General features: G+C 38.1%; 2 protein-coding genes and 1 long non-coding RNA gene across 5 annotated transcripts; 1 reads left to right on the top strand and 2 right to left on the bottom strand.

Moving 5' to 3' along the window:
- Positions 1-747: 747 nt before the first annotated feature.
- C12.2 (von Willebrand factor A domain-containing protein c12.2) lies at positions 748-13,605 on the bottom strand. The gene is made up of 19 exons (XM_078194005.1): positions 13,239-13,605; positions 13,083-13,163; positions 12,594-13,003; positions 12,262-12,426; positions 7,132-7,290; positions 6,827-7,057; positions 6,539-6,742; positions 6,298-6,458; positions 5,951-6,233; positions 5,157-5,855; positions 4,646-5,023; positions 4,430-4,581; positions 3,822-4,248; positions 2,987-3,744; positions 2,603-2,913; positions 2,291-2,542; positions 1,819-2,213; positions 1,462-1,700; positions 748-1,231 (listed from the first exon to the last, which is right to left on the bottom strand). Exons 1-19 carry the CDS (start codon positions 13,345-13,347, stop codon positions 1,114-1,116), a joined length of 5,532 nt encoding a protein of 1,843 aa, XP_078050131.1. The 5' UTR covers positions 13,348-13,605; the 3' UTR covers positions 748-1,113.
- A 464-nt stretch (positions 13,606-14,069) lies between these two features.
- Positions 14,070-19,940, bottom strand: LOC144477096 (3'-5' RNA helicase YTHDC2). Of its 3 annotated transcripts, none has more exons than XM_078194576.1 (8): positions 19,896-19,940; positions 19,161-19,368; positions 18,902-19,095; positions 16,740-18,831; positions 16,096-16,482; positions 15,771-16,021; positions 15,344-15,684; positions 14,070-15,242 (listed from the first exon to the last, which is right to left on the bottom strand). In XM_078194576.1, exons 2-8 carry the CDS (start codon positions 19,355-19,357, stop codon positions 15,231-15,233), a joined length of 3,474 nt encoding a protein of 1,157 aa, XP_078050702.1. In that variant the 5' UTR covers positions 19,358-19,368; positions 19,896-19,940; the 3' UTR covers positions 14,070-15,230. The 3 variants fall into 3 exon arrangements, with proteins under 3 accessions (XP_078050702.1, XP_078050685.1, XP_078050694.1); XM_078194559.1 differs by having other exon boundaries at positions 19,791-19,932; XM_078194568.1 differs by lacking the exon at positions 19,896-19,940 and adding an exon at positions 19,476-19,598.
- Positions 19,939-20,744, top strand: LOC144477139 (uncharacterized). The gene is made up of 3 exons (XR_013495142.1): positions 19,939-20,048; positions 20,142-20,338; positions 20,408-20,744. It is a non-coding gene; the product is annotated as an uncharacterized LOC144477139 (long non-coding RNA).
- The last annotated feature ends 6,698 nt before the right edge of the window (positions 20,745-27,442 follow it).

Genomic DNA, 27,442 nt, shown 5'->3' with positions numbered 1-27,442 from the left:
CGCCCGATCTCGACTCGTGTCGGCGAACCTCGGCTAACGACGCCACCCCCCGGAACTAGCGCACCGAACCCCGAAAACTGTAGACCGCCCACCTACTCGCCCACCTGACCGACCGCCCACCTGCCCGGCCAGACGACGGCTTCTCGAGATGCGCGACCCTCTTCCAACCACCCCTGCCCTGATTTTCCATGGAGACACGTGCGCCACTCGTTCGGTAAGTATTCGGTTTTTCCGGGTGATACTGTTCTTGTTCTTCTCCAACGAGCTTGCGTTGTCTTATAATTGTTACCAATTGTACCTACGCGTTGCTTCTAACGACGATTCTACTGTAACGTGATGGAGCTTGTGAAGGAGCCCAGGTGGATGATGAAGATTAACGCGTGAAATGGGATGCGGAAATTGTCGCCACTGCTTGGGATGGCCTTACGAATGCCTGAGTGGATGGTTAGTGAAGGAATAAATGGCTTTGGTCTCGCTAGGAACTTTGGACATTATGGCAACAGGTTTTGTATTACTCTGAAACGAAGGGAATAAGATGATTTAGTGGAATATACATCGTTATAAAATACAAAGAATTTTTAATGCTACTGGAAGATGAAATATAGTGTATTCTATGGTGGAGTAAATGTTTATGTAAATAAAGATCTTGTATTTTGGAGCGCGTGACGTGATAGGATAGGCATTAGGAGGAATTTTGTTTCCTGTATCAATGGATAGATCAGTAGATAAAAAAGATTCATGAACTTTATTACAGATTTTACTTTATCCTGGTTTGTACAATTTCTTATATGTCTATGTACTAGTTCAAAGTATCTAAACATAGTTTAATATGCTCGTGTTTATAATAAAAGTGGAATTTATGTAGTATGCTAAATAAATATCCAATAGAAATTATTTTTGTGATATCTAGAAGTATAGTATCACTACCTTGTTATATACCTTATCATCTTTATATAATAGAAAATGTATAGAAGATAGATAGAATCAAAAATTTATATTTACATTATCTCCGAAATATATATGCATGTAAAAGTAAAATGTACACTATCATACACTGCTTTGTTCCACATTGTTACAAATACTCACAAGTACTTGATTTACCAAAGTAGTACTCTAATTAGGTCGCGTTGTACTCAGCAAAGAAACTGCGAATATTTGCTGTAAAATTCGAGGTATATCCCTAAGGTCCATACAGATGAACGCTCGGCTTGATGGCATCTTCTGCATCAATCTTAAAATTAGAAATGCCTTTACCTTCCTGCTTTGAAACCGTTCCTCTTTAATTAAATTTAATGAATTGCTACTATAATGCGGGCTTCAAGTATTAATAATACTAAATAATAATTTTAGAATGTAACTTTGTATAAATATGCACTGCATAATTATCACAGCCAAGAATAAATAATAGTAGATTAATAAACTGAGTGTAACAAGAAAATGTATTTCTTGTACTGTACTTACCTTGCTGCTTGATCACCCAAAGACCCAATGAATATAGCATAGGCGTTCACATCCGGATTCGACATAAGAACTTTGGAAAACGCTTGCGGAGGTATGCCATAGCGCTCCAAATTGGCGTCAGACAATACAACAACTATAGACTCGTCGGTATCTTCCTTGGCGAGGCTTGCGATTGCATGCTGTGTTGCCTCCAGAGTGTGATCACCAGACATACAAAACTGCGAATGCGCGTGCATCGTCTGGAAAAAATTGTTTTTTTTTCGAAATACTGAGTTCCACTGCTTCAAATAATATCTGTCTAATAAGGCAATATCTAATTGCTCCATAATTAGTCAATCATTTCTTAAATCTCATTACCTGTATCACTCCCAGTCTTTGTCTGTTATTTGTAGGCGGTTGAGTGTGCTTCACGAAAACAATGTCGTATTCATCCCCAGAATGGCCAACGATATCGTATTGAAACTTCCCCTCGTACCCACTAAACGCTTCCATTACCATAACACAAGCCTCCATCTCTCTATCGAGTCGCCCATCGTATCCGTTAAATCTGTACATGCTACCCGATACATCAGCCACTAATTTTAGACGTTTTGGCTTCGACGGTAGTGTACCAGGTTCGGGCTCCTTCTCCGCCCTTCTTCGATAAATCGTTCTTTCTCCCGTTAAACCCTCTATTAGCTTAGTATCATCTAATTCACCGGAGGTTTGATGTCTGCACCATTCTCGTTCTTTGCTTTTAGCTTGCAGACTGCCTGCAACATGGATTCTTATCTTTAAGAATCTTTTCCCGAAACATAATCGTGAAGGTAAGAGACAGGTGTATTTTTACCTATTATATTTCTCAAAGCCTGAACCTGTTTTTGAACAGGACTGCTAAACCGCGAATAGACTTCATGATCGTACTCATTCATTCTAATATCCTGCAAGCGTTGTTTAAATGCTTTTAATCCCATTTCCCGCGCTGCTTTTTTTATATGATCCGGTACATCGTTCTTTTCCTGGTCGCTGAGCTGATGCACTGTATGGCCGGCGTCCAAACGATAAGGTCCACCTTTACCGCCAAGGCCAGCTGTATCTCTGCCTGAAAATTTCATTGAACACTCAACCCATGACTGTATTATTCAAACGTCGTATACTGTACCTCCAGTTCCACCAGCCCACGTATTTCCTCCAACGTGTGGCTCGTTTTTCTCATCAAATTTACCACGCTTCGGACCACTAACGTCCAGTCCAGAATACCTCTCTTTGGTAATTTGCAATCTCTCATTGTCGCTACCGACCATCTTCCTCCATTCATCCAATGATTTTACAATGTTTGCTACCGACGTCTCCCATAGGCGAAGACAACCACCTGCGTCGATTGTTAACAAATCATGATTCGACTTTGTCGCAGCGTATACGGGATGATGGTGAGCGAACAAAACTTCAACCATGTGTGATAACTTGCTCGGTCTAAAATATTTGTTAAATTAGTGTAAAAAAAATCAATGGAATAATTTAATAGCAAATGAGATCTACCACTTACTGTGGCACAGGAATGTAACGTAGCTTACGATCCGTAATGTCGGCCACTTCTAAGTAATGGGAGATTTCATGGCCTCTGCCATCCGATGGAAGAATTTCTCCAGGCACATCTCTAGTTTCAACGACTCGGACGACTTGTCCATTTTCCATAGTAATGGGAGGAATAGAATTTCTGATCTGCTGTTTTCTTGGCCAGAAATGAAAATCAGTAAAGCTGTCCAGATCAGGAAATCCGATTGCAATTCCGGCATACATGTTGTCGGTCACCAGTAGTCTGTTGGGGGCATCAATCTTCTCTTCTAAGGCTGCAATGACTGTACTAATGTGTAAGTTACTTTTGGTGCAACCTTGTAACGAACCAACTTCTCTTCCAGTCTTATTTGTCTCCTCTAATTTTAGTAGAACGTTGGGACAAGGAGATGAATCGGCAGATTTCTTAAGTATGTATTTCTGTCCAGACATATCCTGAATCATCCATTTCTTGTCGGACGCAAACAAAACTGAATTTATATCGAATGGTAAATTGATAGTGAAAGCGTTCGGTGAATTTAAAGTAATCACATCTATCTTATTGGAATTATAGGTGTAAAAAAAAATTTGACCGTGAGATTGCAACAAATCACTCTTCATCTTCCACAGAATTTTCTTTCTGGCTCCAAAACTTTGCGATATTTTGTCGGAAGCTATGTCAAAGAACGATACTAACTGCAGTTGCTGAGCTGATCGGTTGGTTAAATTAACCATCAACAAGCTATTACTCTGAAAATAAATAATTCTGTAAGTGCAATAACATGGAATTAAAACTGAAAATTAAATCTATTTCCAAAATTACTTACATTCTCTTCTTGCACTAAAACATTTTGGTCATTATCAGTTGTTATATTATATACAGGCCGAGCACTATCTATATTTATTAAACCTTGTATCATAGTTTCTTGAACCATATCCGACTCCTGATTCATGCTGAGGATTCGCAAAGGATTTGATACTAGGATATGAATATTATCATCTGTGCCATCACCTTTAGAGCCTTTAGACACTGCCAAGCCCGCAATCCCGCAAGTCTCGCTAATCGGCATCGTCCAATACCTTTGCAATTCACTGAACAAACTTGATCTAGCTTCAATGTGATCTAATGGTAAATCGTTTTGTTTTAATCGTACAGGTGATCTCAACTTGATGTATCTTTCTTGAACAAGCAACAATTCTGGCTTTCCCAAGGTGTCCCAAATAATTCTAGTCTTACTTTCTGGGAAGGATATTCTGAAATAGGAAAACAGAATAAAATATTAAATCTCAGTATATCAAAACAGTTCTCATATTGGAATCCATTAGCATCAACTTATCATGCAAAAATAAAAACGCACGTTTTATTTAAACATACTTTTTATTTGTACCAAATAAGAATTGTTTAAACAACGTTTATGTACATTTAATATCTTACTCTTTCGCTAACGCAATATTAGTAGAACTAGTTCCTATCGCGATCCCATGTTTATGTAGAACAGAGACTAAAGTATCAAAAACTTCTTTGCTGTATCGGTCGAAATCGAACACATTCTGCACTACTTTAGCCAAAGGTTCTTGGGGAAATTTCTGTAAATACAAACAACATGACGATATTGTTTTGGAATATCGGAAATTAATTTCAATATCTCACCTCTAAATGCTTCACAATATTAACAACTTCTCGAGTGGAGTACGGATACGAAACCAAACCTTGATCAGCCATATTTCGCAACTCTCCAAACGCTTTTACCAACTTTAATATTATCCTTTCATCCACGCCTGGACCATATTGTTTTAAAAGCTGAATTTCACTCTCAACACTTGGATTGTCGACTGCGTGTGTACTGAACAAATCTCCCATAGCTCCGAAAAAGTCATTACCCAAGAATGGAAATCCAGGCCTGTTCGCCAGCACGATCATCCTGAAGTCTGGATGAAGCACTATTGCATTTGAATATTGTCTGGCAACACTTGAGGGAACGATTCGTCTACCGTCAGATAATATCATTTCTCCAGACTCCACTAATGTCTGAATTCGATACAAAAAATACGATAAAAAAATGTAAAACAAACAGTACGTTGCATTCAAACGCATACGATGGAGTAATAAAAAAGTCTCCAGTAAATGAGATACTATAGCAGTAAATTGTACTTAGTCACACCTTCAAGATACAGGTGACATTAGTAGGAGCTTTGTCCGCCTCATCAACGACAAGCACGTGACCCAATTTAACAGCCTGTACGAGCGGTGAGTCCTCGTAGACAACTTTCCCGTCCCGAACCATTGGCTGCAGGGTCAAAGTTTGAACAGTCGTGTCTCGGTGTAGCTGTATGTACTCCCTCGGCCTGTTCAAGAGTTGTAGAAACCGGTCAACGATTTTGTTTTTACCAACACCCTGGTTCCCGACTAGCAGGAGATGCTGTCCTAAACAGAAGTCCTGCAGCAGCCTCTCCAACAGAGCAACGTGCTGCGGCACGTCATAGAACAGGATATCAGGAACTTTCGTTAAAGCGTTCGTTTCGTATCGATCAATAACCGTGTTCCCGATTTTCACCGTATTTCCCATGACCTCACACTTCATCTCTGTGCTCGGCGAACTTGTTGTTCGGACTATACCAATTCGGTTGCAACTGTCCTCGAGAGCGGTCTTAGCTACAGCAGGCAAAAAACGAGCTAGACAAGCGCGTTGCACCGCGTCATAAGCGTCGTCGTCGCGAAACTTTAACATTCTCCCCGCGATCCTCAAAAGTTGTCTAGTGCTCAACGAGGCCGCCAAAGACTGCAGAATAGGGTCGCTGGAGGATCGCAGCACATGTGCCAGTTCTAAAATGCTCAGCAACGCTTCTGATGGCTCACCGAACTAAAACAACGTTTAGGAAATGAAACCCACTGAAATATATTTAGAAGTATGACTATGAAAATGTTAGCGAAGTATTTTAGTACAAGAACAAACACCTTGGACCGAATGATATGTAGTTCCTCCGATTTAGCAAGTGGCCTCATTTCGTGGAAGAGGAACAAACTGAGTAGTTCCGAGTTCAACCATTGTCCTGAAGAGTTATTAATCAACGGCGACTCTGCCAAGGCCACGATCCTGAAGGATGGGTGGATGCGAAGCACTCCTGAATTCTGCATATCTTCATCCGATTTGTTATATTCATTTTTTATCTCATCGTAATGGTCTGCTCTGATCAATCTCTTGCCATCATGTAGCTGAAGCTCTCGGTCGAGAACCAATCTACAAACAAAAGATACTTTGCTCATCCGTCGTGAAAGATATTATCAATTTTATTCAGAACTACCTGTGTAGTATTGCTAAAGTGCTGGGATGGATTCTATTAATTCCATCCAACACTGCTAATTTTCCGTGCAAGGCAGCGTCGACCAAGAGCGAATCTTTCCAAACCGTGTCACCGTTTGCTAATGTAGATCGTTGCTGTATCAAGTCTCTCGAAGTCATATCCTGAAAAGATTTTTAAAAAATTATTTCAAACTTGAGACATCTATTCAAGTTTATCAATACTCCCGTAAACAGGTACGCACCTGAAAAAGTACCATAGGTTCTATCTGGTACCCCATTAGGTCAGCCAATGTCTGCACAGTTGTAGATTTTCCACAACCCTTAGGACCAATCAGACACATATCCGAAACCAAGTGTGTCTCTATCATACCGGTTAGCAAGTTGTTCTGATAATTGGTTTCTACATAATTACTATTTTGTACAGCAGGATTTATACCACAAGGGACCTATTTGCAAAATATTGGATCTGAACTCAAAAGTACAAATTTTTTAGTTCAAGTCTGATATTCGCCGTAGAAAACGAAACTTACGGTCAAAGTTGTTTCCATGCTACCGTGCTGTATGGAAACGCTCGCGGAATTATTCATTTTCTCGTTCACATGCACGCGTCTCGTCAGTTTACTGTCCTTCGTCGCCGAGTCCAGAATATCGAATGTCCTCAGTATATCCACCACGGCTGTCTGACCCTCTTTACCCAAAAACAGTTTGTACGGGTAAAACCTGTAAAATATATCGAATACCGGCAGGTGTGGACACTTGTCCTACGACAAGATCCAAATTAAATAATGGCTCTACCATTCGGACGAAACGGTATTCGGAAGTTAATGGTGCTTACCATTATTTCAACGGCCGACGTTAAGTTGTCTAAGGGGAAATCCGGGAGACCTAAGGATACAGCCTCTTCAGTGACCAAAGCGTGCGCGCAGGATAGCAATTGCGATAATTTCCCGGGGTTAGCGTTCGGGGCTAAACTCTTCAATGTTTCCAGCTGATCCTAAAATCCAGACGATTGTGACGATAATATTTCATAATAACTAGACGGGCGGATTTTATGCATTTGTGACAAAAATGTTTAGCTGAAATATAAAATTGCTAAGACATAAGAAAATTTAATAATGTAGTTACATTATTTTCACCTCATTGAAATGATTAAAAGAAACAATTGTTTACTTTAATTTCTGTTTCAAACAATAATTTCGGAAAACATTCATCTTGCATAAAATAATAAAAGATATTAATTCCTAATTGATTGCCATTTCTTGCAATTGCTTCAGAAAATAGTGATACCGCGTAGAGATCTGCAATCTACATATCATTGCTATAAATAAATTCCTCTACTATTTCGACGATTGGCTGAGAAAAATCTACCTCATGGGAAGACGTACAGCTTTTAGGAAAACTACGCTAAGTAAAAGGCTTCCAAAAATATGTAATATGCGGTTTCGAAACAAATATTTGTTTAAAAAAAAAATCCATTGTTCGATTCAGAAGAAAAGCCAGTAGATCGCGTTGTTTTCGAACAATTAATAAAATACACAACAGTTTCAGATGAATCTCGTCGATTTCATAAACTCGGAGGTGGCCTGTTTCCAAACAGTTTGTCTACACCAAAGTGATGCTCGAACAGTTCTAACATTTGGATAGAACTTAATGTTTCGCGACGACCCGTTCCTCCGGCGCAACTTTAGTTATGGTTGCGTTACATTCGTGACGTATCCGCATTGTTTCCGTTTGCCCGAAAACCGCATAGCCGGCGTAATCGCAAGCAAAAGCCGTGCGCCTGTACGGAATGTTACACCACGGTTTGTTTCGAACAGTCCACCCTACAGTGATTAGCGCCGGAAGAGCTTTCCATTGTGCGCCGAGCACGGCAATAACTACCACTCGGCACGGAATCCTCGAGATAGCTCGCAGATTCCCATCGAAAAGTTTCAATTGAGCTGCATTCTCGAGCCTATCGACGCGATAACCGCGTGGCCACGGTGAAAATGCGGTTCCCCTGGAACGACTCGGGTAAAACACTTCCTAAAAGTCGAGAACACTCGGCGAAATCAATTCAACTTGGATCAATTCCCTTTCAAGCTTATCGCGCCCCTATTCGTTCCTCGTAAATGGAGTTTCTTTTAGTCGAGACGAGCTCCATGAATACAATTTTACAATCAGCTCCATATTGAACGTCATCTTCGCATTCTATGCGATTTTACAAGTACGGAACTTTAAGATTGAATTTCATTTTCGTAAGCTTTCGTTTCGACTTTTAACTAAGTTTACATAAATAATACATTCTGTATTATAGTAACATTAACTTTTAGTTCTGTCTTATGAAAAATAGATTTTTATTCGTATATTTAAATAAATTATATTGAATTAAATGAACTTAAATTAACTTAAATTAAATCATTGTGGATCTTTAAAGAAGACCAACATTTGCGTAAATAACTGCAAATTGGTGGAATCGAATGGCCATTAATTTCTCATACTAATCGTTTCAATAAACTGAAAATACAATGACAATATTTGTTCAAAATCTATAGAATCTACATATAATTAACATAAGATATCGATCAGAATTCATATCGTCGAAGAAGGAAACGTAGAAATGATTAGGATTAAGATAAGAACGCTACTAATAAAATTGCGGTGGAATTGCATGCCGGATTTCGGCATTGCATTCACCGCCACTTCTAATCACTTTTGCTGGCAGGGTAAGACTTAAAGCGACCACTGCAATGTTGATTAACTGGAAACTTTCGGTAGAAATTGTCGTCCGAGATAAGATCGACACTATATTCCCGGTACGTCGCGATAAATATACCGGAGAGAGAAGGTTTTACGAACTTCTTGAAATATGTCGCCGCGCAATTATGGTATTAATGTTCTTTGTTGGGAGACACTATCACGCGATCCGGAAATTCTAATAAATTATCGGGGTTCAATGTGCCGTAGGCGTGCAAACTGTCACAGGAAATAAAGTGTATTTGGTGGCGTATTTTTGCGTTAGATGCTGCTATTGCAACAACTAAAATACGTAACGGCGAAAGAAAAATATCTGAGCCAATATTAAAATTCATAAAATCTGTCGTTTCAAGACATTGTAAGCTATAATTAGGTCCCGCGAACGACTGCGGCAAATTTCCGTAATGGTACGAGCACAACCGGAAAAGTAAAACCAGAGAAAATTAAGAAATGGTTCGTTTACGACGCGCGCGAGATTTATAGGTGTAAAACCATTTGTTCTGAAAATTGTGATGCGTGACAAAGAATTCTGTAAAAATAACGTTGCCTTCGTTCCGTCACGGAACGGTGTCCTAAAGCAGTTTAAATACCTCGTGTGCCGTCTAATGACTTTTGACTTTTTAAGTGACCCTCGTTAGGACTTTTACTTACAGTTTCGAATCTACGTGCTTCTTGCACCAGGCGAATAGGTAAAACATTTTACGTTGCGACGTCCCGCAACGGCACCATTTCCTTGTTAGTTCTTCACGCGGCGAATAATGGATATCAAATTGACATTCGATCGAATAGGGCTTATCGAAGTGTGCCGAACTATAGTATGCCGACACGATTCGCTTATGAAACCGATAATCACCGTGACTACAGCACATCGAACAATTTAAACCCTTTACTCAATACAATAAAATAAATACGATAACAAGAAATCCAATATTTACATAAAGTTATGAGCTAATTACCTCTGGAAATTCGTCGAACTGCTCGACTATTCTACGTCGACTTCTACATCTAACTTCAAAGAGCGGGCGCAAAGGTTTACAGAAGATATGAAAACAGGAAGCTCCTTGTAAACTACTGGTATAAAAATTCGTACGATTTATAGACTACGGCGGTGTATAGAAAAATAACGTCCTAATCGTTGATCAACGATTCTTGCGAGGACGTGTTCTCCGCAGAAGCTAGACTCGGCATCATCACATGCAGCTGAAGACGCCTCGGAGGAGACCAAGCCGTGGACACCCTGTCCCGCATCCGAACTTCTTCCTTCGACTCATACTCCTCCATCTTCAAACTCGCCTTTGCAGAGGACACACAGAACAACAGATCCGACGACGTGTCATCGTTCTGATCCTGCCTTGCGCTACGTATTTTCGGTAGCTTCCTTCGTAAGGACATGTCTCCGTTCGTCTTAACACCCTCAGGATTGTCGTCTTTCCGCAATTTATAATTTTGTATCACAACTCTCTCCTTCCCAACGAACGGTTCCCGCTTAAATGTCGGCATCCTCCTCTTCATGAGCCTCCACTTCCGGTCCTCTTCTCTCGGCGAATTATCCACGAAGGCCTCCTCGATCTCGTAACTCTGCGCCCTCCCAGACAAGTCCAACCACTGAAGCACCCTCTCGAACAACGGGTTCCAGAAAGTATCGAACGTTCTCTCGGTTTGCTTTCGTTCCATCTTACTCGAGCTACCATCAGACTCTATCGTACTTCGACAGACCTCGTCCTTAAAGATCGCTCTGTTCACCAAAATCTCGAAACTCCCTTCCGCTGCTTCCACTTCCCGGTTCGCTGTAATTCTCTGATGGTCTAGAGGAAATTCCATGCTAGCAGACGAAGCAGTAGATAGCCTAGAACAGGGTGGCGCGGATGACTTCCGATAAATTCTGGTAGACTTGCTCTCCTGCGAGTTGCTATCGATGACCACGTGCAGGTTGCTGAAACAGCGATTCAGACAATCCAGTCTCGACTCTGATCCACTGCGCCGTGGCGTGCAGCTCTTGATTCTGGGCTCGCGAGAACGGCGATGTAATTTAGGATCGATGAGAGGATCGTTCGGCGACAGGATCGCGTGTCGGATGCCGTCTACCCAGACGGTGCGAACAGACAAAGGTCTCTCCGAGGACGACCATATAGCCGGCATAGTCAACGACGAATTTCGGTGACGTTGTACGCGTGTATCGATGACATCAATAGCTAAGACTCTGTCGTAAACAATCAATCTCTCCTGTATTCTATATAGGATCTAATAGGATGAGATTGTTTCAGATTGTACAAAGTTTTTTCAAAAGTACAGATCGCTCCGGAAAATAATCACTGTTTGCGGCGTTTGTCATTTTCTTTCTTTTTTTTTAAGGTTGAAGGACATGGAACTGTTGCTTGGAGGTCTTCTGGAAGTTAGGCGACAACTCGACGTCGGTGTATCGACTCTCGGCTCAACTCAGAGGACTAACAGAGCTACCGCGTGCGGGACACGCGATCCAAACCGCGATGACTGTGACCATAGCACTGCGACGAACTGTTTATATAGGAAGGGAACGGGCACCGGAAGGGATGGCTGGATGGAGGGGTGGGTGCGACCTCCGCACCCTATGCCCGATAGTACGCTGTTACGTATCTATAAATCAAGGTAAAACTTGTGCAAATTGCTGGCGCAGCTCTGCCTCCTCCGAGCCGCGACAGTAATTACAGAGAATTGCCACATGAGACTTATGCAGCTTCGAATTGCTAATAAGAGACGAACCCGAACTGCTTTGTAGATGTGGGTGTAGGTTCGTCCTTACTCTTGTCACCTAATTTTTGTTGATCTATATTTCTACTTTTATGCTACTCACGGTGCTTTGCTACATTTTATGTGCAACGTTGTTTTTACATAACTGTGGCTCAAGAATAGCTACAAATGTTAAAAAATACACGAGGAATTCGTATTCACATAAATATAATTAGCAGATATTTATGAACATTTTCAAAGACATACTTAATTCTATGTATTTCAAAATAGCAGAAAAATTTCTTTTTGATTCTCCACCAACTGATAACTTGTACACGATAATGCATATTGTGCAATGTGTTCTTATCATAATAATTTTTTATAGGAGGAGAGTTTTAGCCTGAGGCTTTGCAGCATAACTTCTTGTCTTTTCTTAATCATTCAACTCATAAAAATAATTTTACATTTCGAACCAACACTAATAGGTACGAGATTTTCAAACAATATTGTTAATTCTACTTACCTTGTAGCTTGGTGCTGGTATATGTCTTCCTTGAAACCTAGATCTGAGTGGTGGATCCAATGGATGACCAGGATACTGTGGTGATGGCAAGCCCAATGCAATAACTCTGAAGTCTTCGCTGACTCTGACCAGTTTCCAAGCATCCAGTTCTGCTTGGCTATGTAGCTGATACAAATGTTTAGTCTATTTAATTTGCATTCGCAAGAGTTGTTGATTTATAATAATTATACTGCTGATATTTATACAGATTTTTATAACAAAATCGTTGAAAAAATATCATCTTACAAATACGAAAGAATTAGTAGTCTATGATACATAATTAAATGCGATACCTGCAGTAATTTATCATAACGAGATGCTGGTATAAGAAATCTACCATCTTCTAAATGCATCTCACGATTTTCTAGTAAATTATTTAGAACAGGAAGTACATTTCTTTCAGCTTTTTCAACACCTTCGATGATAAGAACTCTGCCATTAGTTGCAGCTCTTACTGCACTCTGGTCGTGGTAATAAGCAGTACCAGATTTAATTTCTCTTCTTTGCTTTAAATCTGCCTCAGTTGTATCCCTTGAGAGTGCAATAAATTCTACTTCGTGGTCAGTAAGTTCAAGAAATGCTAGGGCTAATTCTCTTCTTCTTGTTCCTGGACCTCCCATTAGAAACATATCTTGGGATAAAGTGTCCTTTTGAAGCATCCATTTTAAATGCCTTAATGATTCTTGGGTAGTTGTTTTTAATACTGTTAAAATGACAGTTCGCTGTTAAATTTTAGTGGGATAAAGAAAAGAGAGAAATTATGTAGAACTTGTTGCGCTTACAATATTTCCTTGGTACATATTCAGGTTTTTGTGCTGGCTTCACTTGTTTCGAAATGTCACCAACAGTTACAATTGTATTATCTGTAAGAGAGATATAATTACATTAGAAATGATGTTCTTGCTAATAAATTTTAATTAAATTCGTGATTACTTTACCTGATTTGCAACGCATAAGTATTGGTAGGTTAGGATAAAATACTTTTGACATTTCTAAAACTCTAGATGCAGTTGACATGCGATGAAGATTACATTTCACTAGAGACATTATCTAACTTGATATATTTTACTAAATAAAATTATCAAAATTATTTTTAATATTCCGAAAAATTAAATTTTGCTACTTGAACTCAACAGTGATGATGATACATAATACATTATATTACGCGCCAACCAGCACCAATGGCATGGTCAATTACGATTTAGATTTCACCCTATTTAAATTATGAGGTGTTTCCTTTTTTTAAATTTTAAACAGAAATTTGGAATAATTTCAATGAGTATGAAACAGACTTCGTCAAAAGCGATCACGTGGAATCAATAAAAAATTTATATGCACGTAAATGAAGTGTCATCATTAGCATACTTTATTCAAACGCGATATAAGTAGAGTGTCAAAGTTACTGACAAAATAATAGGATTACGTTCTCTAAAATATCGAGCTTTTGCTGGGAAATAAGTAAGAGATAGGTTCTAAACGGCGCACTGTTTTTATCATGTAAGCATATTATACAGATATTATAAGTATTTAAGAGGGTAAATTCCGTAGCAACGCGATAATGGTAAAGAACATAATTACCAACGAAATGAGACAAAAATATGGATTTACAGGCTCATACTTATCTTATATCAGTACCTTTTTTTGCTGTTTTAGGATGTAAAGTTTTAGAATGTAAGGTAAAAATTGATATTGCCGAAGCTATGGCTTCCAAGCAATTTTATGCCAATGGATGAGCTTTTTGAATAAAAGTGTGACATTCACGCACTCCACTAAACGTTCCTCTTTCGAGTAATACCAATAAACAACGAAAAAGATACTGATATCAATTATTTCAGTTTGAATCCGTAAACCCGTTTTCGTCTCATTTTATCGATAATTGTGTCTGCCTACTTATCGGCATCGCTACAAGATCTGCAACCAACTATTTAATACACATTTGTACATGATATAACTCTTTTATTATTACACGGAAAATTACTACAATCATTCTAAAAACTACGTTAACAGTAGTGCACACTCGTTGCCTAAACATTTTATCGACTCACAAATTAAATTTCAATATAGAAAATAAGCAATCTTTTTTTGAGAATCTCATACAAAATATCTGAAATAAAGTATAAATAAACTTTGTACTTAATGATAACTTGATGCAGTCATTAGAATTGAATTAACAATGCGTTTTGTTACCTAAAATACGTATATGTTACATAAAGTAATCTAATATTTCACGTAATTTCATAAAGATGACAATGATGACAATAGGAATGTTTATGAATTTTATTTTTTTTCAATAGTGATTCGCTTGTAAATTACTAGACTTCTTTACGCGATTATTCTGTATAGTAAATTATTGCTTTAAGTATCTTATGCACAGTACAAAATGTAAATAACTTACGAAAAATTAGCTATACAGTATATTTTTTTTAAAAGATACAGAGGTCAACTTTGATCCGTAGATGTTGTTGACATTGTACTGTTTAGGTAGTAAATTGGAAATAGAAAGCTACTTTGTAAAAGCATCATTACAATAAACTAAATGTTATGATAAGCTACAGATTTATACGTATATTTGTTTACATTAGCTGCTGTTAATCATCAATACTGTATAACATACTTTATTCATAAAAGTAACTTTTCTGAGATAATTTTACAACGAAAGATATTACAAACTTGATAGTAATTCTAATTAATCAGTGAGAAATGTCTGCAAGATATACAGAACACGTAATTAAATATAATTTTTTTAATACTGAATAAATATTTGACTAAACCGACGGATATACTACAATCAGTAGTAATTCGTCTATTTTACCCATTTATAAAGTAATCTGTTATTGCAATTTTGTAATGAATTTTATATACAGAAACTAAAAAAAGTAAAATATTTCTTATGGATTATAAACAATAAAATGTTCTTCTTCCATCCAAATTTAAAAATTTCTCTAGAAAATAAAAAGAAATTTATATTAATGTACAAATAATTGAAAAATAATATAAAAGTTTCTATATATATTCAGTGGAATTAACAAATATAAATATTTACCTCCACAAAATCATCCGTCCTTCTAGGATTGGCAGGATAGTAGTCAACAATTGATGGACGTGGTCGCTGACCAATACCAGACGGTTGCTGTAGCCCACATGCTTGTTCCTCATTCGTAAGTACACTTACTACTGTACTGACTACTTTTTCATCTAACTGTGACATAGCTTTGTTCGGTGTCTTCATACGCCTCAAGAACAAAGCGTTCCATTTTCGTCTTAAATGTAAGAAAAACTGTGCGGTCTCAGGATCTAATTTAAATACTACCCAATCATCAAGTTTGAAAATTGTTCCTTCATTATTTTCGTCAACTTCAGAATCTGATTCGCTTTCTGGTGCAGCTGTGAATCAACGATGCAGGCGTCAAAATATTTTACATAATATAGTTGATCAATATACTGATGAAAAGCAGAACAAACAAACTTACTCTCTGCTTCATAAATTACATCCATTGACAAGCGTGATGGTCCACAGAATAATGCTACTGTCAGTGGGTTAACTAACGTAACCATCCTCGCGTGGCAAAAACGACCTGTGCGACTCATTTCTTCATAAAGCAACCATTCGCAAGGCAATGACTCAACATAAGCTGCATGTGTCTGTGAAAATTCCGTTTTCGATGATTTCGAATAATCCCTCAAGGTCGACGATGGATGTAAGAAAACCTTGACCTCTTTCCTACGATAACATTTCTTATTGATGATATACAATTTAATAAAGTGTTACTGACATAGACAAAGTCTATGACGTACTGTGTCCTTAGTTGCATATGCTCCCTATCCACTCGTATTAGATTTGGATACAGACCAGCAGCTAAAGCTGCTTTCACCACTGCCCAATTCTCAGAATTAGAATTCAAATCTCTAATATCTCCTGGACCCCTTGCCCTAACAAAACCAGACGCTCGAAGCTGACCAAGAAGTTGTGTACGCATTCCGAACACCATTTCCATTACAGCGGCAGAAATAAAATTTTGTTCGCAAAACGAACGTTCTTTGCCACTTGCACGTGCATTCTGCCATCCTTGAAAAGCACGTAACACAGCCATGTGATCAGAATATGTGTTAGTGGCAAACCTTTTTCGAGCTACGTTAACAGCACCTTTCAGCGATGGCTGCGAAGGTAAAACAAAGGGATCCCTGTAATTAATAGTTCAACATATCATTAGCTTCATTTACTTAGACTAGGGTTCGATATCAATTGCATATGACAAGCAGAGCATTTACGAAAACTGCTCCGGAAGTGCTACAAAGTGGCATCATCCAATTCCATTTGTGTAATCTCTCCTGCAGCACATTTCACAACAGTTTCCGAAAATGCTTTGTCTCTGTAATATGCAGTTAATTTTGAGCACTGGCTTAGACCATACGATTTCAATGTAGATTAATATACATACTTATAAGCTAAACTGCATACAATGGTTAAAACCGGATCTAAACATTTTAAAACAACAGCATATAATAGCATTTTCCCAAGTCGTGGCTCCACTGGTAAATCAAGTAAATGACTCCCTAATTCGGTCAGATCCTCCCATGGGTCTAAAGCGTCGATGGTTTTGAGTAATTGTACGGAATTTCTTGTTACTATACTAGTGGGCGGTTCTATAGCTCTATCTAAAAATTCAGCAATTGGTGTGTTGGCCGGTGCCAGATGTTTTGTAAACAAGCACAATTCTTGCAAAGGTAATCTTAAAATCTCTGATGTTTGATATGGCTGCATGTTGTTGTATCGACTAGAGGAAAATAAACGATAACAAATGCCTTTTCTGCATCTTCCTGCTCTACCCTTACGCTGCTTAGCACAAGCTTGAGAGATCCAGTTACATGTAAGCATGCACACTCCTGATAGTGCATCAAAAGATTTTTCTTTGACTTTACCCGAGTCAATTACATAGATAACATCATCAATTGTAATACTTGTTTCCGCTATATTCGTTGAAAGAATAATTTTCCTAGTTCCCTGTGGACTTGGTTTAAATACTTTCTTTTGATCACAAGTTTGCATATTAGAATGCAGGCCATACAAAACATATCGTAAATTCTGATTCATTTCTTTCTCTTCATTATTTATCATTTCTCTCACAGTAACAATATCGTCATATCCTGGCAAGAATACTAAAAGGGCACCAGGCGGCATTTTCAAATGAATGTACATAATCAATTGTAGGAGAAGATCGTAATTTACATTGTTGTCATCAAATGTATGCTGGTAAGCATCTAACAAAAGTTTATCTTCTTCTGAAAGTGATGCATCTTTTGCTTGTACTATTGCGTTGTCTTGTAATGAACAATGGTCAGATTTCATATAGGCTTCTATCAACTCAGCGCATTCAGTTTGATTCATATTTTTCGCCCAGTCTAACGCAATCCACTCATTAGCAGCTCGTAAATTTAAATTTGCACCTAAATTTAAAAGTTGTTCCGTAGTACTCAAGCATCCTCTACCTGCAGCGACCATAAGTGGAGTTGAAGACGTAATGGAATGTTGATAGTCTACAGACACATTTTTAGAAAGTATAAAATATAAAAGCTGTGAGAAATGTTCTTCACCACCCTGTAACCATGCATCAGAAATACATTTATCCATTTCTTCTATTAACCATGGTACCAATTTTACTTTCTCTGAAACCGGTTCACACTGTTGATCTAAAACTGCAGTAGGTAACCGAGACCTTTCATTCATTGTACTTGAACTTGATTGTTGAGGCTTGTATTGAATCCAAGACTCTAAAATTTTATGCACATCATTTTTTTTCATAAGCTTCTCTTTTGAAGCAAGCATTCCTTCTGTCATGTATCCAGTTATTTTCAAAATATCTTCAAGGTAATATGTATCTACATCGAATGTTCTACCCTTTACACTGATGACTGCACACTTTCTAAAATATTTGACAAAAATATTGACGTCCACTGTAGCGCTCATAAGTATGAGTTTTAAAGAGCTGTGCTTCATCAGTGCATCCTTTAGAGCAATTAAAAGAAAATCACAAAATCTGTCACGCTCGTGTACTTCGTCTACAATAATATGTGTCATGGTACTTAAAGCAGAGTCACCTGCCATAAGAGTTCTGAGTAATACACCGTTAGTGCAGTAAGTTAAAAGTGTTTTTGGAGCCACTCTACTCTCAAGTCTTATTTGATAGCCAAATGTTTGGCCAATCTTTTCGTCCCTTTCAAATGCTACTCTTTCAGCCACAGAAACAGCTGATAGTCTTCTTGGTTGAGTACAAATTATTCTACAAGGTTGATGCCTTTGTTGGCAATTTTCAAGTATAAATTGAGGAACCTGGGTAGTTTTGCCACAACCAGTTTCACCTCCTATAATCACGACATCATTGGTATTCAATGCATTAAGAATATCTTCTCTAACACTAAAAATTGGAAGGGACTTGCGGAAGTTTAAGATATCAAGATTAGTTTTCAATTGTGGTACTTGAGGTACACTGTTGTTTAATCTACCCATAGCTTTAGTATTTGTATTCACAGAAACTGAAAATAATAAACTTCTTAATTATTGAATATTGTTTATGAAAATAAAAATGAAAACTAATATTAATACCATCTGTATTAAGAGGCCTTTCACGCTCAACAGGTGGCAGTAAATCTTGACATTCCTTGTGATTCAGCGGAAAACTTTGCAATAAATTATAAATACTTTGACTTGATTGTTTTTGTAATTTTATTACAGCATCTGCTTGTACTATAGTTGAACCTTCTCTCTTGTAAACCGTCACAAAACGATTTGGACATTTACTAAAAGAGAAAGAAATTGTAGCTGCAACAGAATCTTAATAAAACTTACAGCATATTTTACTTACCCTCTAGTTTTAGATTTTAAGCCAAGATCATATGCAAATTTATGAATATAGTTTCTTTCTTCTGCCGTATAAGAAGATGGAAACTGTACTTCTTTCTGATCTGGTGTCTCCAATAATTTCTTAATTGTTAAATTCACAGCAATTCTTGTATCCTCCCCGATGGGATGATTTTCATTGTGAAATTTCTGGCGTGACATTATAGTTATTTCTGAAAACCAGAAATACTAAGCTATAATCAGTACTAAAACATTAAAGTCAACTCTGAGTTTACTCTAACAAATAAGTTGCTTTGTAAATTAAACAGGATTAACGTACCAGATGTTTATACGAAATCAATAATTACAAAATATTATGAATAAATATTACTATTTTACATTTTTTAATTGAAACTTTCGTGACTTAAATACTATCTTCGTGTTAACCTGTTTAAGACGATGGTGACATCTTAAGATATCAAGACAGTAGCGCCAAGAGTCAAAGACTTGAATTAATTTAACGTGAAGGTACGAAAGCAACGTTTGCAAAAACAAAGATAAGATCTAGAAACTTTAAACAGAAATGTTCAGTTATTTCTCAAAGCTTCTTACGTGGTTTCGAAAAGTTATTTATAATAAAGAATGGAATATTTACTCGATTACTCCGTGGTCAAGATTTGCTTGTCAGATCTGCTCTCAATCCGATAATAATGAAGCACATGCACACATTTTGTATCAACAAGAAATTTTGTTTACTTACATAAGTTGCACGACCTTGTTCAACACATATAAGCTTACATTAGTATCTAAAGTGGTCGATTTCTACCCCCACTTTCCGCCATCATGTTGCATAGTCTAATGTGCGCAGGCTTTGAGAAAGAAAAACACCGATGTGCAAGGAGGTTGAACGAAAGTAAGCAAATCTCGTGTAAAATGTATCTTATTAAAAAATTAAAATCTTTCAACTCACTGTTGATTTATCAATGGTCCTATCTTTCTATTGAAGCTCAGTAATTATTGGTGTTGGAGACGTATGCATAGTGATGTATCGTACTACATACGTTATACCCGGTGCCGAAAGCCCGCCAAAACATAGAATGCAAGAAAACTGTGTGGAAGGTACATACACCAATGATCCAGGAATTTGAATCGTTCGAAACAAAATGAGCGAAGTACAACCCCAAAATTCTGTTAGGTGGATTGGTAAGTAGATTGGTTTTTTCTTTCATGATCTGTGCTATTTTCGATTATACTACAGTTTTACATTTCTAGATTCTCTTTCGCGTATAAGTTAAAAGTTTCAGACAGCTAGTTTCGAGTTTGGATTTGTACACAGCTATGGTATTCAATTATTTAATCCTTCAAACAACTTAACAAACGAATAAACAAACTAACTTTAAGGGAATTATCTTTGACATATATTAATGTAACTTTGCTAATCTAACATCTTGAACGGCGCTCCAATTTCTATTGATAATACTGCAGGTATTACAGCGCTGTCGCACTTGGAGTTGCGCGGTAGCACGACAGTACGCATAAACACGCGTGTAATTTATTATTGCAAGTATACAGAGCAAATAATTTTGACCCCTTTTGATTCAAGCTACAACGAAATTACAGACAAAGTGTATGCTAGGTCCACTTGTATGTATACCTAGTTTGTGATCAAATTCGACACAACTATTTCTATTTTATTAAACAATATAAGAAAATAATTCTAGATTTACTGAACCATAAACATTGTATTATAATATATAGTACATACATGTACATTCTCTTAACATATCTTATATACTAATTATAACATTTTACTTTATTAATCTATAATCTAACATTTGTTTTTTTACAAAAGTTATCAATTACCCTAATTATTTTAATATTTCATTTGTGTAAAAAAACTGTCTATATTGTACAGTATCTTTCTTTTCGAGTCTATGAATTTTATATAAAGTATTTTCCTTTCTTCGTCGCTCCTATTATAAAATATGACAAATTATTTCTTTCCTGTGTCATCAATTCAATATAATTCACACACCAAATAATATCCAAGTGGCAAACAAAGGAAAGTAGGAATAAAGGAAGAATGAATTTGTAATGTATTTTACAATATCTTAATCTTAACTAGTAAATCAATATATTTTTATAACAGAAGTAATGCACAACGAAAATCCAATAGTAACGGATATGAAATATATCAAATTTAACTATAAATAAACTGTACTAGTTTAAATGTTAACCATGAAATATAAAACTTAATTATGAGGGAACAACTTAGATAATAGTAGCGACTTTTGCGGCAAAATCTGGAACCTCTGTACAGAGTCAGTACAGCGCCAATTAGTAAACAGCAAACGCTGAAACTACCACAACGACAACAACGCTCCCTTCGGATTCAAGCGAACTCCACAATTCGCGAGACGTGTCTGTCGGTAGAGGTTGGTTCTTTAATTCACGAACGGTTATCGATGCGGTCGGAGCGTTGAGAAAGTTAACTCGATTGAACAACAGATAGTGTTTTCGTCGTTTCCACGGTAGATCCGCAAAACAGTGAAAGCGGGCACACGACCAAATACTGTTCCAGTAAACAATATGGCCGGTTTAGTTTGGTGCGCGGGTTATGTCGTCCTTATTGTGCTTACCAAGTGTTTGTTGTGCCACAGCCAGGATTAGCTGCCCCCGGTAAGTGTTGATTCGCGGAAAAGCATGATACCCCCGACGGAAAGTTGAGGGACCGCGTTTCGTGATAAAGAGCTTCGTACACGGTGATTGACGGTTACGAGTGTGCCTTTCCGTCAATTACCATTCCCAACCGTGTTCGAAGTTATCGGTGAAATCTTAACGATGATTTTTGACTCAGTCAAACACCACCCGCCGTAAATCGTCGGACGACATCGTCGATCTGTTTATTTACGGGAAAATGTCACGCGTCCAACTGCTTCTTGGCTTTTCGAAATTTTATCAGGATCTAGTACGATCAAGTCCAGGATCGTGAGCTCGGTGATGTTAGACAGTTATAGGGTTTTTCCAAATATATTTCTACGCGGATCACCGGACGATCTATTGTCGATTTCGCAAACTTAGCCCGGGACTTCATTTTTCGATCGACACTGTTGCTGTACAGCCGCGATAAAGATTAAACTCGAAGACAACGTAACGCGAAGCAACAGGTTTTTTGCCGAGAAACTGCCGATGACCTCTCGTTTTAGCAGTCAACTCCGATGCACTCATGACTTCGCGGACGTAATTGCTGTGTGTATGCCCTCGTTCGCATGTTTCTGCGAAATAGGAAAATTGGCCGGACAATGGTAGCCAATGGAATATGTAATTACGTCTTGAAATGTCGATTTGCGAACGTGTTGTAACGTTAAATCTTCATCGCACAATTACCCGAAGTGCATTGCAGCTTCTGCGGAACTGGTGTGCGGCAGTTAGACCAACGTTATTGTCGTACTTAAATGTTTAAAGTTTATCAACGCTTCCTTTTATGAATTGCTCTGGAGACCTATTATCGGTAATAGAATCAAAAGGGGACGTGGTGTATCTGACAAAATCGGTTGGAACAGCGCGACGGCGTTTCTCGTTTTTGAGGCAATCGATCCGACGGATCGATACCGTCAGGACCTCATTTGAAAATGATTGTCGCGTACGTTATGATTTGAAAAATCATTGAGTAAACCTGACAACTCGAATATCACGCTACCTTTCACTCGACATCATTTGCATGAAAGCGCGTACATGTGTAGAAGTTATGAAATACTGATACACGAGCTTGTCATTCCTATGTCCCGCGTATTTCGAAAATTCAAATTCGACTGCTGTTGCTCGTTAATTCTTCCAGCCTTAATTGACGCTAGGTTTTGAATAATAGCGATACAGCTGAACTAACGAGCAACCGGATGTTTATATTTACTGTGTACAAAGAGCAGACGTTGTTCACATGGTATTGATTACAAAGGGGGGACGTACGAATATCTTTTGATAAATTATAGTGACTAGACTGCAGGTTTTATGAGTTTATGGTGCGAATAAGTGAATAAAGTTTGGAATCATTCCAATTTGAAAATCTTTATCTAATATGTTAAGATTTTAATATTGTACAGATATACGATTTTTCATACCTTATATCACATAATCGCTTAATTCGCGTATTCCCATTTGTAAACTTAATATTAATTTTTAGATTTGTAACAATAACAAATAAACTTTCTTCTTTATTTATTTTCAACGCTTATCTATTCAGTGAAAGCAAGAACTCGTTTGTCCCGGCGATTCATGTCGAGTAGTTACCAACCAATATTTCCAAAGGAACAACAATTATTGATTCATCGATTCGTAGATGTTCCTTCTCTGAAATTAAATAATTTCCTTTGTTCTTCAAATGATTAGCCACCGTTAATCACGGTTAACCAGCAGGTTGCAAACTTGATTACGTACAAATCGCAGGACGAGGGGTTAATATTTCTGTTTCGACGCGAAATCGCTGAGAAAATCGTTACAACTGATTCGTCGTACGTGCGACCTACAATACAACAGATTTTATGACCGTGCTAAGGCCAAACATGATCGCGTCGTACGACGGTCCCGTCGCACTGCCATTCTCCGACGACGTAGCAAAGAAAATTGTACAACTCGCACGATAATTGACAACGTGCACGGTCCACTTTACGCAGGATCGCGTGCTTCATTGACTGGGAAGCAAAAGCCGGTGTCCTTATTTTTCGGACACGCTGTACGTATTACGAAACATTGTCTCGCACAGCGTGCCGCTCACACTGGAATCGTACGCTTGCTTGAAATGGGGATAAGGAAACTTATTTAGAAGTACCGTAAACACAACGATCACAATGACCCTGTGATGTCAACTGGAAAGAATGTAAATTGTGTGTGTTTGTTTGTCAGAGCATCCCGCGTGTGTTTGTAGGTCATTCCTCAATAATCCGAAAACATGTCATTAGAATCTAAAATCTAGTAAACAGATATCGAGATCTTCTCGAGACTGCTCCGTTTTTCTCTGTATTTACCGAGACGATAAGAAACTGAATTCCACCTCTCGAAGTCTAAAATACTATTCTATTATTACTTTAACTCTGTATCAAGTCATTCTAAACCTCTGTATTGTTATCTTCTTTTTCGTAACTTTAGAACTAATGAGTAAGTTCCAGTACAATCAATAAATAAATACACGACACGTCGAGTTCGAACATTCCTTCTTCTCTGAATCGACTAGTAAGCAGCTACCGGTGCCAGTGACCATTTACAAGGTTGTAAACACTCGTTTGAAAAAAAAGAAGAAAGTAAAAACAGTTAATCAGCCACCGTTAAATAACAACTCAAAATCATACGCTCGTTTTCGTCTGACGATTGTATGTAATTATTTTTTATGCTCTAGTTTTTTACCGTTTTCGGAAATGGAATGCGCGTGAGCCGACGCCTTTCACAAAACAGATAAGATGTTGTGAAATACGGTTTCTTTATTTTTTCGTTTTTTTTGCACGAGGTCCCGATTACCGGGAAAATCGATTCGAAAAATTCGCCGAGTACACGTGCACTCGCCTCGCAAGGTGAATGCTCAACGCTGAAATGCGGTCACGTGATAGTGATGGTGTAGCTCCGGGGCATCGAAAATATTGATCGAGCGAAACAGCTGATCTGCCGGCTCCGCCGAGATCGAAGGACTTTCGAGGAACTCGAGATTTTCCATTGGATGTGCAATAAAATATTGCACGTTTCTGAATATTAATGAAAGGACCGGAAGTTCGTTATAACGGTGTTCTTATGGTGGGTAATTATTAGACTGCGAATTTCATGCATTTGTGACAATAATGAACGAATTAAATATAAAACAGGAAAAGAATTTTAGGAATTAAGGAATTAAATAATCAGAATTGTTTAATTGTGGGAATGCTATATTTGAGGAGGATTTTTAAAATCCTTCGTTAAAGCAAAATCTTTGTGTGAAAAATGTTCGATGCTTGTTGCCAAAAATTACAAAATGCACATCCGGAAAGCATATTTTCCTGAGCGTTAATTTATTTCTAAAACTTTCCCTGTCCGCTAAGAATGAGTAATGAAGAAAAACAAGCCTCGAATATGTTTCGTATATTTTCATCGAGTGAAATCGGCGGCGGGGCAATGAAATGTAATAGCTTTAATTTTAACGATTTCCAGTTGACATTTGGGAATTGGTTATAAGAGAAAACGTGGCAACGCTATGCGCGATAAAACAGAAAAACTTCGATAAACTTGAACGATGACATTATTCTCTTTGCGTGTTGAAACTGCTCGTCGAGGTAATAAGTTTCTGTTTCATTCCTGTTTTCACAATATAATCTATGCACATTCGGAGTTGCATAAACATCCGCGAGCCGATGATTATAAATAGTTCTCGTGAGAAATATTGACTCGGTTGAACCAAATGAAAATAAAACACGCGGAATTATTGCCGCGGTTTTGTACGGTTTTAACACTTCGTGTACCGGAAGCTGATCTCAACGACTGTGTTAATCAATTTTTGTGGAGTAATGACCTTACCAGGAATTAATAACACCCATTCGCATTCCCATTGGTAACTCCATTGAAATCTCAGTCGTTTATCCTCGATTTTGAAGAACCGCAATATATACAGTAAATTCGAATTGCCCATTTTTCTTTACAAAATGGGGGACAATTTTCTTCGTCGAACTCTCGGTTAATTCGACCAATATCCGTGGATATGCAAATAGAAAACAGTTGATCGAAGCGTTTGCAACACGCAATACACGTAATGCACGAATCGTGTTCATGCATTCGTTACGTACACTATGTTTTGCATGTGCCAAGTAAAATGTGTCGACGTCATTCCTTTACACGGACGCCGGTATTGCTTAGACCCGGTCTACTTTCGTTTTTAATTCGGAAAGCTCCGATTACATCATTGTTTCTCCAGACGCCGCGAAAATTTGCGCGTGCTTAATTCGTCCCATGACGTACGCGTGACGATCACAGTCTTTTTTCTACTTGGATTGCATCGTCCGCTGCACAACCGAGTTACACACCAGTTACCCGGTGCCTCACGTTGCTGTTGCATAGTGGGACAAACAGGCAATCTAGTTGGAAAAAGGTCATGTGAGCAATAATGCTTACTGAGATTAATGATACCCAAAAGAATGTATTTAGTAACCGCGTACGCATAGACGTCGTTGCAAGAGCTATTTTTAAGTGCTGCAATTTTGTGAAAAAAATCGTAATTACGTGTCCTTTTTTTAAGCTAAAGGAAAAGAATTCACGTATATTTCGCCACAAACTGCATTCCTGAACATTTTTGTTTCATTTTTTTTACCATTTCGTCGCATTCGACAATCTTTAATGTCACAAACTTGATTCCATATTTCTAGGATTACAGTGGCGAGGCTGCATCGAACGTAAAATTAAAAAATGGAATCTTAAAGTAGAAGCTTCAAGCTTTAGTTTAAAAAAAGTCACCATCCTACGATGCATTTTAGCAAAGTTATCGTCGGTCACAGTTGGCCAATTTTTTTCCCACATTTTTCTGTGCTAGTATACAGTACACAAGTAGGCGTATATTTCAGTCTATATTCTTCAAGAAAATGTAAAAATGAAGTCGCATCATAGCAATTCGATCGCGGCTGGTTGGCCCGAGCGAAGTCCCAACAGCGAGGCATCGTTGCTGGGGAAAGTGAGATTCTTTTTTCTCGATTTGCTACACGATAGTCGGCCGACGTTCGTCCGGGAATTACGTACTTACGTAAGTAACATCGCATCTGCTCGTTGCGGTTGTCCGGCTGTCAATGTTCATGCAAACGGTAAACATTCGAATTGATCGGGGCCTCAGAAGGTGGCGCGTCATTTGCCAGACGACAGTCACCGGTTAGCCAAACGAATGTTGCATCAAACGGATTGATAGAATAACGATCGAATTCGATCGCGCGGTCTCTTTTAATTTGCCACCTATGCCGTAATTCGCGGCACCCGCGTAAGTATGATGGCTGCGTCACTTCCGCGATTCAATGGCCCATTGTGGACTGGCAAACAAAAGAACGGAATCTGTGTAATCATTCCGATAACCGATCAATGCGCCGCTGGTCCAGAATTCAGCGGTGGCCTCGAATGAATATAAAAAGAAACATACGGAACACATATTCCTCGATTGATCCGATTCTGGATCGATAGATAGATAGACATTTTATTGTTCTATTATTTAATAGATATCATTACTCGCTCACTTTCACTAACATAGGGGTTTCTCGTCGATAAATAAAGGTATTACTATTATTATAAATCTAATTTTGCTTAGGTGTTAAGGGTTTC

This window comes from Augochlora pura, chromosome 2 (assembly GCF_028453695.1).
Source record: "Augochlora pura isolate Apur16 chromosome 2, APUR_v2.2.1, whole genome shotgun sequence".
NCBI classification, from domain to species: Eukaryota; Metazoa; Arthropoda; class Insecta; order Hymenoptera; family Halictidae; genus Augochlora; species Augochlora pura.
This window is presented reverse-complemented; position numbering and strand designations above follow the sequence as displayed.